General features: G+C 40.9%; 1 protein-coding gene across 5 annotated transcripts in view; it reads right to left on the minus strand.

Moving 5' to 3' along the window:
• Positions 1 to 3,920: 3,920 nt before the first annotated feature.
• Positions 3,921 to 15,738, minus strand: part of TPD52L1 (TPD52 like 1) — a 94,412-nt gene continuing 82,594 nt past the window's right edge. For 2 of the 5 annotated variants that reach the window (XM_012182480.4, XM_027972332.3), the window contains exons 5-8: positions 14,666 to 14,680; positions 12,728 to 12,766; positions 9,719 to 9,779; positions 3,921 to 4,535 (exon numbers count right to left, since the gene is read on the minus strand). In XM_012182480.4, the coding sequence (XP_012037870.2) occupies positions 4,407 to 4,535; positions 9,719 to 9,779; positions 12,728 to 12,766; positions 14,666 to 14,680 (244 nt within the window). In that variant the 3' untranslated portion in view covers positions 3,921 to 4,406. The remainder of the gene's footprint in view (positions 4,536 to 9,718; positions 9,780 to 12,727; positions 12,767 to 14,665; positions 14,681 to 15,738) is intronic. The other 3 variants (XM_027972329.2, XM_027972330.2, XM_012182483.4) reach the window with 3 other exon arrangements.

Raw genomic sequence — 15,738 nt, forward strand, 5'->3', positions numbered from 1 at the left:
TGACCCAGGGATCGAACCCAGGTCTCCCACATTGCAGGCAGATTCTTTACCATCAGAGCCAGCAGGGAAGCCCCAAACGTGGCAAAATGAGGGTTAAAGTCACATAAGCAACATGAATTCAAAATTAACCCTTCCCAGTTAACATTCTTTTATTGTACCCATCCACACTCCAACCTGATAAAAAGTGAGAGGAGAGGGTTGGGGTTAAAGTTCACAACCTTTTGCACTACTATACAGTGAAGTTCAGCAACTTTCAGGCTGACATAATTTTGGAACAACGTACAGTGGCAGAGCAGTCACTGAGATCCCCAGTGTCCTCTTCACATTGACCACTGTGAGGGGCATGGCTTATCAGGAGTGTTCACAGTAAAGCACACAGTTGTTCTCTTTTCCATGGTCCATGACCAGATCTATAAGAAATGTGTAATTTAGGGAAAATGCAGACTGTTTTGCTGACATGACTATCAATAGTCATAGTTGATGAGATAAAGGTGTGTGAACTTATGAATATTCTCCATCAAAACAACAGGATTTAATAAGTGATAAATGGTTAAATTACAGAATGGCTAACTTCAAAAAAATTTTTATAATCACAATTCATATTGGAATTTTTTATTATTGAGATGTATTTGTGGTATCATACATATTATAATATCATTTCATATACTTGGTGCTGATCTAGCCTGAAGCTGTTTTGATTTGTTAGCCAAATATGTCCATTGTGTGCCAATCCTGTTCAGTACTGTGGAACACTTGAAAATACTGCATGTGAGCTGAGCCCAGCTGAACAAAATAGGGCAACTCAGCAGCGGGTCAAATTGGGATACACTTGCCCATCAAAGGCAGGGAGACATAGGCAGCTCCAGAGTCATTAGGCAGTAAGAAAATGAGACCTGCCAACCAACGACTGTTTTAATTATTCTACTTAAGTGATGTGATGTTGAATGGTTTACCTTGGAAACGAACAGAGATCATTCTGTTGTTTTTGAGATTGCATCCAAGTACTGCGTTTAGGACTCTTGTTAACCAAGACGGCTACTCCATTTCTTCTAAGGGATTCCTGCCCACAGTAGTAGATACAATGTTCATCTGAGTTAAATTCACCCATTCCAGTCCATTTTAGTTCGCTGATTCCTAGAATGTCGACGTTCACTCTTGTCATCTCCTGTTTAAACACTTCCAATTTGCCTTGACTCATGGATCTGACATTCCAGGTTCCTATGCAACATTGCTCTTTACAGCATCAGACCTTACTTCTATCACCAGAGACATCCACAACTGGGTATTGTTTTTGCTTTGGCTCCATCCCTTCATTCTTCCTGGAGTTATTTCTCCACTGATCTCCAGTAGCATATTGGGCACCTACTGACCCGGGGAGTTCCTATCATTTTGCCTTTTCATACTGTTCATGGGGTTCTCAAGGCAAGAATACCGAATTGGTTTGCCATTCCCTTCTCCAGTGGACCACATTCTGTCAGACCTCTCCACCATGACCCTCCCGTCTTGGGTGGCCCCACATGGCATGGCTTAGTGTCAAACTTTATTTTGGGGGGCTCCAAAATCACTGCAGATGGTGATTGCAGCCATGAAATTAAAAGACGCTTACTCCTTGCAAGGAAAGTTATGACCAACCTAGATAGTATATTGAAAAGCAGAGATGTTACTTTGACAACAAAGGTCCGTCTAGTCAAGGCTATGGTTTTTCCAGTAGTCATGTATGGATGTGAGAGTTGGACTGTGAAGAAAGCTGAGCGCCGAAGAATTGATGCTTTTGAACTGTGGTGTTGGAGAAGACTCTTGAGAGTCCCTTGGACTGCAAGGAGATCCAACCAGTCCATTCTGAAGGAGATCAGTCCTGGGTGTTCATTGAAAGGACTGAGGATGAAGCTGGAACACCAATACTTTGGCCACCTCATGCTAAGAGTTGACTCATTGGAAAAGACTCTGATGCTGGGAGGGATTGGGGGCAGGAGGAGAAGGGGACGACAGAGGATGAGATGGCTGGATGGCATCACCAACTCGATGGACGTGAGTCTGGGTGAACTCCGGGAGTTGGTGATGGACAGGGAGGCCTGGCGTGCTGTGATTCATGGGGTCACAAAGAGTTGGACATGACTGAGCAACTGAACTGAACTGAACTGAAGTGATGTGGGTTATTCATCACAGATCTCGTGGCAGAATGAAAAAAGACATCATGGCCATCATACCACTCCTCGCTCAGAGGGAATAATTTTTAAAAATTTAACAATTAATAGAGGTGATAGGAATATAGTTTTTATAAAATATCAAAATAGAATTTTTGAAGAATGATTTAAAATAAACAGCTAAGATATAGTTTATTTTAGTTTTGAGCATTAACACTAATTTTCTTGATCATTTTTCTGCCCAGTTTTCATGCTGTGTTTTCAGATTGTAAGGTTGAGACTATTGTGCGTAGAAATGGGTTGGTGAATGAAGGCATTTTTTTATAGCAATGTAACTGCATTTTCTAATACAATGAAGTGTACTGAATGTGGCCAAAAGAAGGTGGCAGTGAGTTTATAAGAGGTGACCAGGCTACTGTAGACTGGACAGAGAGACCAAGGGCACGCCATAGCAGTGGGCAAGCAACACACTCACAAGCCAGCTAGACATGGTTTGGCTTCAGCCAGCAGGCTGGAAGGCTAAGTTAGGGAGAATGCCAACACTTCGACTGGCAGAGCTCCTTTGTCCACATTCGTCTACTCTGGTTCGAGTTTACACCCCCACACCTGTTGCTCCCAAGAGTCCAGGCCTCGGAGATTCTGTGTCCCTGAACCAGTCTGATTTTCAGTTAGGTATATGGATTGTTCTGCTCCATAAATGTGAATGGAATTTTTTAAAGTTAGCTTTATTTCAATATGTCACAAATACCCACTTCTATCTAATGAAGTTACAAAATGAACAATGAACATACTATGTTATGCATATTATATGGATTATATATATCTATAAATAACATTATTACTATATTTAAATTTGGAGTTGGTTGTTTTTTTTTTTTAGTTGGTAAATCTATTCTACATTCTAGAGTGTACATTTTAAAAATGTAGCTACAGGATGCTACTGTCAGGTAATTAGAATAGAAAAAAAGGAGTCCAAAATGGTGGCGGCTAAAAGAGAAAAGCCTGAGAAAACGGAACAGAAGAAAATCCGCAGACTGGAGTGAGAACTTCAGGTGAAACAAACATGCCCCCTTCTTGCCTACCCCAGTTGGCAGAGGGCAGGCTCAAGGGGAGGAGGAGATGAATGAATCAAAGGAGGAAGCCAAGACAGATCGAGGCCTCTCCTTTTGGGTTGGACCACCCTCATGCCTCGAGGGTGTACTCTTCTTTGCTTGCCCAATAAAACTGAGCTGTAACAGAGCTGCAACACTGGTCTGCCATTTCAAATTTTTGCTGCGATGAGACAGAACTGAGGAAATTATACACCCCCCACCCCCCGACACACACTACTAATAATAAATGCTACCTGCTACCTAACAACAAACGTACGTTCCCATCGAGAAGAAAAGAGAAGTTTGTGATGTGAAAGGTAAACGTTACTGCAGAAATCTGATTGTACTAAGATTTTTTTTTTTTTAATGTGAGCAGTTTGCATACTGGAAAGAGTGGCAGAACTCTGCTTCTACCATTTTATAGCAAATCCTTTTGCATCTGTTTCTTGCCTACTTAACTCAGTAGTTACCTGAGTTAAATACGATTCTAGGTAGATTTGAGAGAATTTCAGAATCGGAGATTGTTTTAGCATCCTAAAGTAGCAGAGGTTATAATTACTTATGTATCCTCTTATATTCTCCAGATTAGCAGTAGAAATTGATTTTAAAACAGCATCTGCAGAATTACACTACCACCTATCAAGTTCATCAACAGACCTGAAACGTAAAGAAATTAAGGATTCAGTTATCATTAAAATCAATTATTTTAATTGCTCAAATAAGCATAAGGGATTAATTGAAGTAGGTGAGGGAGCTCACAAGCAGTTTGAAGATATTTGCAGTGCCATCTCATTCTCTGCTGGAGCCAGTTAGAAAGAGAGCCATCCAGCGGACAGAACTGAAAGGGGGCACTTATCCTTCAAAGACATGCACTTCCTGTAGGCGTTCAAGCAAAAATCAAAGCAAATAATTAACAGCTACAGGTTTGGAAAACATGTTGAATTACACAAAAACAGGTCATGACCAACTGAGTACCTGCTGAAGTTGACATTTTAAAAGATGACAATCTAGGAACTCTAAAATGGTTGTGTGGTCCAGCAAAGACACGAATTCAAATGTAAATCATTTAATTAAACTTTGAGGCGAAGCCATTTGAAGAACAAGGTCAAGGCCTGTGTCTTCCCGCGGGACAGTGGTCTTCCTTGCCGAGGCGCGCGGGCAGGGCGGGGCCCTAGCACTGTAGCTCCTCCCCCTCGGCCAGCCGGGGGCCGCCGGCCGAGCTCTGCGCGCTGGCGTGGGCCGTGGAGCTCAGCACCTCCTCGAAGCTGCCGCCGCCGTGGTTCGCCCCGCCTACTTTCGTCTGAAACGGGCCAAGAGGCACAGGTACCGTTAGTTTGTCATTGTCGTAATTTAAAAAAATAAGATGGGTTACTCTGAAGTTCAGAAATACTTGTTTTCTTGAGCGGGCATGAAAAGGGGATGCCAAGGATGTAGAGAAGTTAAGTTTCCTTTCACAGAGGGCTAGGGTGTCAATCATATTTGGGTTTGGGGACTGGACTCGAAACTCTAAGTTGTACAACACTCTCTTTGTCTCTCTAACTTTAGCAATATTCTCTTTGTCCCTTCTACATCTAAAATTCCAGTCCCTTCAGGGGCATGTCCAGATCTGTGGATTTGCACCGTCTCTTCAGTCACCCAGAGAACCAATTTAATCAAAACAGAATTGAATGTTAGATAAATCCCCCCCATTTTACAAATGCAGCAACTCCTTTAAGCGACGCCAACTTTTCCTTTTGAGACTTAACAAGACAATCTGAAGTTCTGGTAAATGTCTCTTGGAAAGCAGGGTGGATCAAGGGAACATGATCTCTGGTCTCTACTTTGAGAGTTGGAGATGAATCATGGCTTAAGCATTAGTCACCTCATATCTTTCCAGGCAGCGGTCTTAATAGGAGGATATACCTTAAAATGCAAAGTTATGATGCTTTCAGATGCTCTCTTTTTGTATACTTGTTGTTGGCTAATAAGAATATAGTCAGGAAGAAATCAATTTATAATTAAGGAATATGGTTAAGCACTTTGAAAAATTTCTTAGTAAAAGGTCTTTCAAAAGAATATTTAATGGCCCCAAAGGCTTAATGCAAGTCTTGGCCCTCCTTTAACCAGTAACAATATGGAAAAACACTTTGAGGAAAAGAAAGGTACAGAATAGATAATGTGGCTATTCCCAAAATTCTATGTACACCTCACTGTCACTTATTATGATCACTCACAAGGACATAGACTACACTGGGGAATGTACCTGCTGATTGCCTGGCCTGCCTTTTAAAACCTTTAACCAGGTTTTGAAAGCAGTTCAGTTCTCGCAAATCACACACATGCTTTTCTCCCACTGTCACTAAAATCCCTCTGCCTCTGTAAATTCAGTTACTAAGTTGAGTTTTTCCACTCTGCTTGAGATTGGAAAACTCATTCTGGAAAGTGACAGATTATAAATATTTTAGACTTGAGAAACCACATAGTCTCTGTCACAAATACTCAAATCAGCAATGGTAGAAAGCAGCCAAGATAATATGTAAGTGAATAAGCATGGCTGAGTTCCATAAAAGCTGTATGTATGGACACTGAAATATGAATTTCACATAATTTGATTTTTCAAATTACAAAATATTATTCTTCCTTTGAAGAATAATTACCATTAAGAGAAAAGTAAAAATCATTTCTTAGCATACAGATCACTCAAAAATAGGGGACCAGCTGGATTCAGTCTATCCATCTTAGTTTGCAGACCTCAGGCACAGAGCACTGATTCGTCCTCTTCTCTGTTATCTTAACACTGGGAAGAAGCAGGGGATTGGCTTCAACTACCTAATGTTTCACTATGCTTATTTTCTGAGAGACGAGTCTAATTCAATGTAATTGACTCTGTTAATAGTTTTCATCTTCCTCTTTAGTCACATTCAGTCACAGAGTATTGAGCCAGGTGAATACCAACTACTGATGTATTCTTCTGGGCTTTGTTTTATTCTTCTCTTCTAGTTTTCAACTTCTCAAATCAAAAGAGAAAATTAAAGAAGGAGGAAACCACTTTGAAATAAAGCAATTTAGCAAAGAAAGGGGTGGACTAAAGGGGTTTCCTAACCATGTGAGTTTAATGACCACACACTACAATACTAAAGTACTGCCTAAAGCCAAGGATGTGGGCTTCCCAGATGGCGCTGCTGCTGCTGCTGCTGCTGCTGCTGCTGCTGCTGCTGCTGCTGCTGCTGCTGCTGCTGCTGCGTCGCTTCAGTCGTGTCCAACTCTGTGCGACCCCAGAGACGGCCTCCTTCCAGGCTCCTCTGTCCCTGGGATTCTCCAGGCAAGAACACTGGAGTGGGTTGCCATGTCCTTCTCCAATGCACGAAAGTGAAAAGTGAAAGTGAAGTCACTCAGTCCGACCCTCAACGACCTCATGGACTGCAGCCCACCAGGCTCCTCTGTCCATGGGATTTTCCAGGCAAGAGTACTGGAGTGGGGTGCCATCGCCTTCTCTGCCAGATGGCGCTAGTGGTAAAGAACTCCCTGCCAATGCAGGGGACTTGAGAGACTTGGGTTCAATCCCTGGGCTGGGAAGATCCCTCGAAGAATGGCATGCCAACCCTAACCCTAATCCATAGAGCCACAGAGTTGGACACAACTGAAGTGACTTAGCACGTACACAAGTGCTGAAGCAGAGATGTGAATAATAAGCTTCTCGTGAACTCTTCCCTTCAAAATGGTTTTTCATCCAAGAATTTGTCACTATGTCCCCCAAATTATAACTGCTCTCAGCAAAAAAAAAAATTTCTTTGAATTACTGAATTGGGTTTCCTGGTCTCTCATAATAAAATGTCTAGTTGAAAGGACACAAAGAACCAATAAGTATAATATGTCTTACCTTTTTTGAGGTTTTAATTTAGGCTATACAATATGCTTATCAATAAGTAGGTGCACTGAAAATACGTCCTGCTTGATATGGAACAGTACAATAGTTGGAGAGGATGTCATTGCTCATGATTCACTGGAACACGGCAGAACAGTGTTCCAAATATGGTTTCGTAGGAGCTGATTCTAGGCCTGCTTTCTGTTTGCTTATTTTAGATGAAATAGAAATTGTGCTTATTGAGTACACAGGTTACACCAGCCAAGATTTCAAGCACTACACGGATGTGTATTATAAGGGTGTGCATTACAAGGATGTCAGTGGAAAGGACTGCCTTTACATGACTTGGATGAGTTGGCAAGTTTTCCTGGAAAATCAAACTAACTACACCATTGGGTATAAACTAAGGATGATCCACCGAATGATCCACTGGGTACAAATGCCAGATGGTGTGACAGACTGTGTGAGAAGATGGCAGGAACGGACCTCACTTCACAGCAGAACATTATTTCTAATAGAACTCAAATATGAACATGGTCCCCTCTAAGTGGTGTTTGAAAAATCAGGCTTGAAGCAGTGTGTGTCAGTACAATACAGCATATTGACCTGCAGGTCATTTCACTCATCCTTACTGATTCACGAGTCATTCCTTCAGCAGGAAACAGCCTCAGGATTCATAACTGAAGAAAGTTATAGGAGCTTTGGAGAAGATTCAGAACACAACAGTAAACTACACAGAAAATAAACAATGTAGGAAGGGTTAAACATCTACTGTCTAGTCTGGGGAACAAAAGGAATGAGGAATTTGTAATTGACGGTTTGACACAAAGAATGATTATCAGCTCTTCTCCACTGTGTGGGCAGGAAAAAGGGAAGCTAGCACTGGCCATGACCCAGGAGCTGGGTGGGATGTGAGTCTTGTAAAATCTATGGGCAGTCATGCGGATATAGGACCTGCTTTCAGGCGGTCTTGACACAGGCTAGTATCCAGTTGGCGGAGTTGGTTTTGTACATGTCTGAGGGAGGAGGCACGCTCTACACCTTCCATTCAGAATGAGGTGAGAAAAGTGAGAGGCTGACTGTGGATCAAACTCTTGAATCATGTGTGTCATGATTCATGACAGCTTACCAGATTTTCCTAAAAGCAAAAGTAAATAGGTTGTTCTTTATTCTTCTTTTGCTTCTTCATATCTCCTTCTTTTAAAGGAAACCCCAAAATGTACAACTTTTCCTGTGTCAGAATTGAGCTAACAACAAAATCCATCCTTCTTGGACTGTCTAAGGCTGAGAACCAAATGTTGAGAAATTAACCCCTAGGGTTTTTTGACTCTTCTCTTTTGAAACTAGGTATTTTAGTAAGAGAAATCTCTGTGACATTGCATGTCCCTCCCTATCAAAAGTTTTCTCTACAAATAGGGGCAATATAATGGCTCCTCCTGGTTCCTAAACACTCAATAAATGATAATGTTGAAAAGCAGAGCAGTAAAACTGTACAACTAGAAACTGCTTGTAACTGGAGTCAATGAAAGCATGGTAAATGCTGAGTAATAATTTCATTCTTGGGCCTTAAACACCTAATCACAGGCCTGAAAAGAGAATACCATGTAAAAACCCTCCTCTAAAGGGAAGGACCCTCCAGCTCAAAACTGAGAAGAGCATGTAGGACCTCCAGGAAGGAATTGCTTACAATCTCATAAACTCTTGCCTGGCAACACATGTGGGGGCGGCATGATTCAGAAGCAGCTGGGTAATCAGCACATGCCTATATCTGCTCTTGAGCTAGTTAAAGGTCACACATGTTCTTAATTTTCCCAGTTATAGGGAAATACAGAAATGGATTGTATACAAAATAGTGATAATATCAAGATGTAATTATGTTTAGGTGATATCTTTAAAAAAAATCCTTAGTAGTATCCATTTTTCCTGTTTTAAATGTGCTATACATTTAAGATTAGATTGCTTCTATTTTTGCTCTTTTATCTTCAGTACATTAATTAATCTATGCTCAAACATGAAATTCAATCAATTTTTTTAGCACCTACTATACAACAGGCATCTTTTCAGTGTATATCCAGAGAACAAATGCACCATTACAAAATAATACATTTTGTGACTCAGCTTCATTTTGCCTTCATGCTGTGCTGTGCTCAATATGTGAACGGAGTAGACAAATCTAAGTAGTTGAGGGGTGATGGATGGCAGGATAACCCATGGAGCCAAGTTTATTTCTACTGATACACCAAATCAGAGGCGCTCTGAGCTGTTACGGAAATTTCCCTTCCACTCTAAATTCAGAGTTCACGTATGGTTTGTCCTATCCACATTCATCTATCACATACCTGCCTCTTGAGTAATAGCATTAAGAGTTCTAACCAGCAGAGATCAACGCAAACCCCAATTCACTTGAATGCACAGTTCACTCCTGAATGGTTTACATGAGCAACTTTGTACATATACAGTAACAATATTCAATGCTGGTTTTATTTACAGATTTACATGTGAAGAAAAGTGACTCAGTGCAAGGCTGCCTTCTTGGTGGCAGCCTTGGAACCAAATGCTGGTGGCCCCTCCTTTGGAACCAAGCGACTAAGCTTTCCTGATTCATGAACCCCATGACGCAAAATTTACTTCATCTGTACCTTAAGGCTTGTCACAGTTGTCTCAACCCTCTCCTCAAATGATTTGAAAGTAGGAGAATTCCTAAAATAACAAAAAAAGAGAGGTCAGCTCCAAAGACCTAGCTGTGTTAGCAACTGTGCTATCTGGTTTCAAACATCACCTCTGCACCAGAGCTAGTTGTTGGTTGGCCACCTACACCAACCATGTTTTAAAAGATATTTTACTTCTGCTAGGTTAGATCCAGAAACCATAACCTACCATGGGATTTTCTAAGTAAAATTGTCAGACGCTCAGCTATAGGATAAATAATACAGCATTTGGCAAGGCTAAAACTGGCATAATTCCATGTTGACCCATAAATCATTCCCAGTGAGTCAAAGAAGTGATAGCTTAACTTTTCATTTACTAATTAATGATTTCTATCACAATACGCCTTTTTCAAACCCAGTTATTTTATAACCACTGGAAAGTCTATCTGAAGAATGTCATGTTCAAGTTTTCCCACATGGAATTTTACAAGTCATTTATTTTTAGTGAATGTGAGACAAGACAGAAATAGCTACAGGGGAAAAAAGGTTCATATGTTTTCAAACGTTCAAGTTTTTAAGTTTTAAAACTAAGTATTTTGTCAGTGTCCAGGAAGCAGTGTTTCTGAAAGTCAATGCCTTCTTTATTTTAGGTTGAAATATACTTATTACTTGTCTAATGCTTGATCAAAACGGTGCTATTCACATGTGTTATATTTCCTTTCAGAGAAGATACTTATTTGTTCTTACTAGACAGAACCTTGCAGTCTACTGACGTTTTATTTGTAACTCAGTCATTGTGTTAAATAATCTACATACCATGTTATACTTCTAAGATTTAGATTTTTCAGTGGTGCTTTTTGGTTTCCGATACTGTATTTGTCTACATGAAATTATGAGTTAATGACATCATTACCCTTAAAAGTGATATCCACCAAGTCCAGTGATATCAACTCAGTCCAACTAAGGCAACTGGAACTGAATTAAAAATGAATCTTAAATCTAGTATTCATGTCAGCTTTCAGCAACAGTGACTGTCGTCATTTTCAGGTCAAATAATTCAACTGAGTGTTACTATATTTGATACGCCACTTTTTAGTCTCTCTTGAGTGCAGAAGAAATAAAATAAGAGAAATGACCTAAAGAAACTTTATAAGGGAGACTAGTTATAAAACACGGGCTTCATTGTGTGGTGTGGGCTGTAGCATGGCTGTAATACTGTCAAGAGAAAACTAACATGCAGAATATGTTTTTGAATGAATTTGTCTTTGTTAGAGTTTGTCTGTCAAGGCTGATACTCTGGATGGTCAGAAATCCATTTGCATCCAGGTTGCATGAATTAACAATGTTGAGCCCGGAGGGACCAAGCACAGCATCACATCTTGTATATGACTCAAATATGAGTCAAATTCCTATGAGCAATCCTCTACAGTACCTGTCTCATGATGAAATACTAGTGAAATTGCATGAGAGTGATTCAAAAGTATATACTTACTAGCACCTGACTTCCAAGGCACATTTTATTTGACCAAGCTGGTCACATGACTACCTGTTATCCATCAGTTGTATAGGACCACAGTGGGCAGACACTTAGTTCATCCTAATGGTTCATAGTGGATGTTAGTTGAGTAAAATCCCTTTTTTAAAAAAAAGTTAATTTCAGGCAAGCTCATAAGGAACGCATTTGACCCATAAGTCATTTGATTATTTCTGTCTCCCAGAGAAAAGCCATACGAATTTTTTTCAAGCCTTCTTTGGACACTCAGACAAAATTTAACAAGTAAGGAAGCTCAGGGCTGCAGGGTGCACTGGTCAATGTTCTCATGCTAGGGGAGCAAGTCATTCAAATATAAACTAAGCCATCTATGCTCTCTATTTCTCCCCACATTAGGGAAATCAAATGCTCTGGTCCAACTTGCAAAGTCACAGCACAGCCCCAGTGTAGAAGAGACATCAGCAGGTATAATAAATCAGACACTCCTCTAATCTGATTACACTAGAGTGCATGCTGGAGAACAGGCAGAAACCGCAAATAACCCTAGAAAGAATTTGGCTTCAAAGTGCTTGAACTATTTAGAGTAACTGAGCTCCCTCTAGAATGTAATCACACCACAATATGTAATATAAAGCGGGAAAGGAGAGACACAGTTCTGAATGAAGTGAGGGAGGGCTCCAGGGGCCAGATGTCCTTCCACTGAGCCCCTCCCCAGGGCAGCCCAAGGGTTCCTGGAAGCACCGTGGGAGGAGCTCAAAGTCTGGTTCTAGCCCTTTATTTTCAAGCGTGATGAAACCACTATCACTGAAATGATCTTCCCAAAGCTGCCAAGTTTACCCCTCGCAGAACTGGGCTACAACCTGCGTCCTCTGACTCCCAGTCTAACATTTTGATTTTATCTGATCGTATCACTATGTCACACCAACTGGAAGCCACAGGAACACCTTTCTCTGGAGTTTTCAGCTGACCAATAAGCCTAATGGTATTTTTATTGTTCAACAGACTCTTCACCTTAATATATCCTTTAACAAATCCTAATGTTATCCTTTCTAGAACTGTAGCCCTCTTTGTCTCCTATTTTTTCATTTAATGCTGTGGTAATAAAATGATTTCCCCCTTTACAGGTGTGCTTGGAATGTTCCAGGCCTTGTACTGAGTGCTTTATGCAGACCATACATCTCACAACAGCCATTTAAAGTAGACAGATTCTCATTTCTCCTAGTATACGGGCAAGAGAATGGAGCTGAAATAGATTTGGTAAACTGTCTCAGGTCATACAAATCAGGAACTGCTGGATTTAAACTAGTGTGTCCAGTCAATAGCCCAAGCCCTTCACAGCGACCATTCTTCTATAGCATTGTCAGCCTTCTTTTCCTGGGGCCATCAGAAAAGAGAATATAATAGGTCATGGCACTTCCCCTCATATAAAAAAGGAAAAAAATCCACAATAACAGTAACACTTCATACACATTCTGCATTGAGATTATGTAAACTAATTTACACATTACCTCATTGCAGGCATACTTATGGAATGGCGAATGGAGTAGCTTCAGGGCAAAAGCAGATTAAAGGGGAAACAAAAAAAGAGAAAAGATAGTACAATATAAGTATATGAGAAACTCCTCATTCACAGTTTTAAAACAGCAGTGTCAACTATCTGAAGTATTCCCTGCCCTCCCCACCAAGATATTTGTTATTGTTGGGTAGGATGGGCCACAATCATTTCCAAGGAATAAAGGAAGAGCAGATGGTCCGTGGCTGCATATTATTTTATTGGGTTGGCCAAAATGTTCATTTGGGTTTTCTGCAAGATCGTATGGAAAATCCCAAACAAATTTCTGGCCAACCCTATACTTTCCCTGTAAGCCAGGAAATCTGAGGAGAGTGTCTGATTCCCCCCTGGTCAGGCCAGCAGCCCATGTACATGACTCTGGGGACGTGACTTCTGGTCCGGCTCCCTCCTCCTGTTTCAGGAAGACAGTCAGGGACAAGGGGCAGAGCCCAGCAGGTACAGCCAGGCAGCTAACAGCTCGTCATCCCATTTGAAGCTCATCAGAGGACTACACAGTTAACATGAGTCCATTAAGGAAACACATTTCACACAGTCCAACGTGGGAGCTAGGATTTCCGCCTCCATCCTAGGACAACTTGTACAAGGATCAACTTTTCTGAGACTTCTAAGAGCATCCGCTGTCTTACCTTATTAATCCTACAGCAACTGATTCATTGTCCCTCTGACGGACTGTTATTTCTATGTGAGTTCCGCTTAGAAATCACGGTGTGTGGAGGGAGGAAGCAAAATGGGGTTCGTTTTCCTAGGCGAGCATTCCCTCATCCACTTTCCAGCACAGTTCCTGCCTGCTCTTCTCCCAAGAAGCTTAACAGGTAAGGGATCAAACCCACCCTCACCTTCCCTAACAATATCCACTGAGGTTAGGGTTAGTAACTTTACTAGAACTCAGAAAGAAAAGAACAAAGAAATGCAGCAGATATTTACAGACACTCCATTTAGAAATCATAGGCAAAATACTTCTTCATAAATTATATTTAAAAAGAATTACTAAAAGAAATTCATCAACATTATCACGTATTCATCTCTTAAATCGGAGATGGCGATGGGACACCACTCCAGTACTCTTGCCTGGAAAATCCCATGGACGGAGGAGCCTGGAAGGCTGCAGTCCATAGGGTTGCTGAGGGTTGGACACGACTGAGCGACTTCACTTTCACTTTTCATTTTGATGCATTGGAGAAGGAGATGGCAACCCACTCCAATGTTCTTGACTAGAGAATCCCAGGGATGGGGGAGCCTGGTGGGCTGCCATCTATGGGGTCGCACAGAGTTGGACACGACTGAAGCGACTTAGCAGTAGCATCTCTTAAATACAGGTAGTTTTCTTAGGAAAGGATTTTTTTTTTTAATTTATATAATAAGATTCCACCCCAACGGAGGCTTAATTCAGACACCTGGGACTCACAGTTGCACACGTGTTAACATTTGGGCTTTCCACTTCAACTCCAGAGGGTACAGAAAGTTGAAGGTGAACCATCTGCCTAAATAACAGTAATAAGAAGTTCAGAAAAACATGACAATCTAGAAGAAATTGTTCTGTTTCTCGACTTTACTTTCTGCCGGTTTCATATACATCTGCAGTGCACAATTTCACTTTTCTTTTCTTCTAAGGACCTCTGTCCACGGGCATGATGCAGAAAGAGATCCCTGAGGATGACTCAGCAAGCCAAAGTGATGCATTAATAAATGATTCAGAAATGAGATAAGTGCTGAAACAGATGCAAACACATTAGGTGCTCTAACTCTGTAACTCCCTGGTCGAGAACACTCTCAGGAAAAGAGCTTTGGGGCCGAGGCACGCCCCCTGTGGTGCTCTGGGGAGGAAGGGAGCTTCGAGGGAGGGAGCCAGTTGGGCCCCCGGGGCAGCGCTTACCCGATGGAATGAGACCTGCAGCCAGAGCAGCACAGGAGAGAAAAGGAGGAGCAAGGTTAGCACATCAGGATGCAGAGAAAGGACCACACTGCCCGCTGTCCCCTTTCGAGAGCCCCAGGGAAAAGATAAGGGACCCCGTTCCTTACTCTTTCTGAGTGCACTGACTTTTTAATGTCTTCACAATTGCTTTACCAACTCTTTTTTTTGAGCCAAACTTTTATTTTATTTATTTTATTTTTTATTTTACTTTACAATACTGTATTGGTCTTGCCATACATCAACATGAATCCGCCAGGGGTGCTTCTCACCGTTTTTCTCATGGCTATAGCTGGATTCTCTGTTAAAGTTATACAAGCCTTGTCCAAAGATTTCCTCTCCACTAGATTACACGCTGTTTGAGCGAATTCACCCAGAAGTGCCAAGAAGATGGCAACATTATTATAAAAATGATTCCAGTAGCTTGCATTTGGTCAGAGTCCTTTCACAAATGTGACTTCGTGTTAACCTCAGAGAAAACCATCTGGTTAGGTAGCTATTAGCTATGTTATCCAACAGACAGAGAAGGAGGCAGAATTCCATGACTGGGCTGAGGGGCTTTCACTTAGGGGTCATCAGGATAAAAGCAGGACCTTAGCTCAGGAAATATTTGTTTTTATAAAACATCTAAATTAAATCTTAACATAGTGTTTTTCACTTAGTTATTAAAAGGTCCAAATTCTAAGTTTTGGAAACCTGTGAGTATTAACTTGTAATGATTTTAAACAAAAAATTGAGAGGTCCTGTTTTTCTCCTAAGGTATCTAAATTTTTCTGGCAATTTTTGAACAAATTCAGAAATGTGTTCCCAGAATTCACAAAGGGATATTATGATGTAACCAACAAAATATAAAATAATATGATATTAATACTTTCAGACTGCAAAGGGGTTCAAAGTAAAATGCCTGCAATAAAATTTTTAAATTTCTCCACTATCATTTTATAAATTGATAAGTTAATTTGAACCCCAAATTGAAAATCCACTAATTGTTCTCATTTAAGAATCATTATTGTATTAAACTTAATTTTCAAATATGA

Source organism: Ovis aries, chromosome 8, assembly GCF_016772045.2.
Source record: "Ovis aries strain OAR_USU_Benz2616 breed Rambouillet chromosome 8, ARS-UI_Ramb_v3.0, whole genome shotgun sequence".
NCBI lineage: Eukaryota > Metazoa > Chordata > Mammalia > Artiodactyla > Bovidae > Ovis > Ovis aries.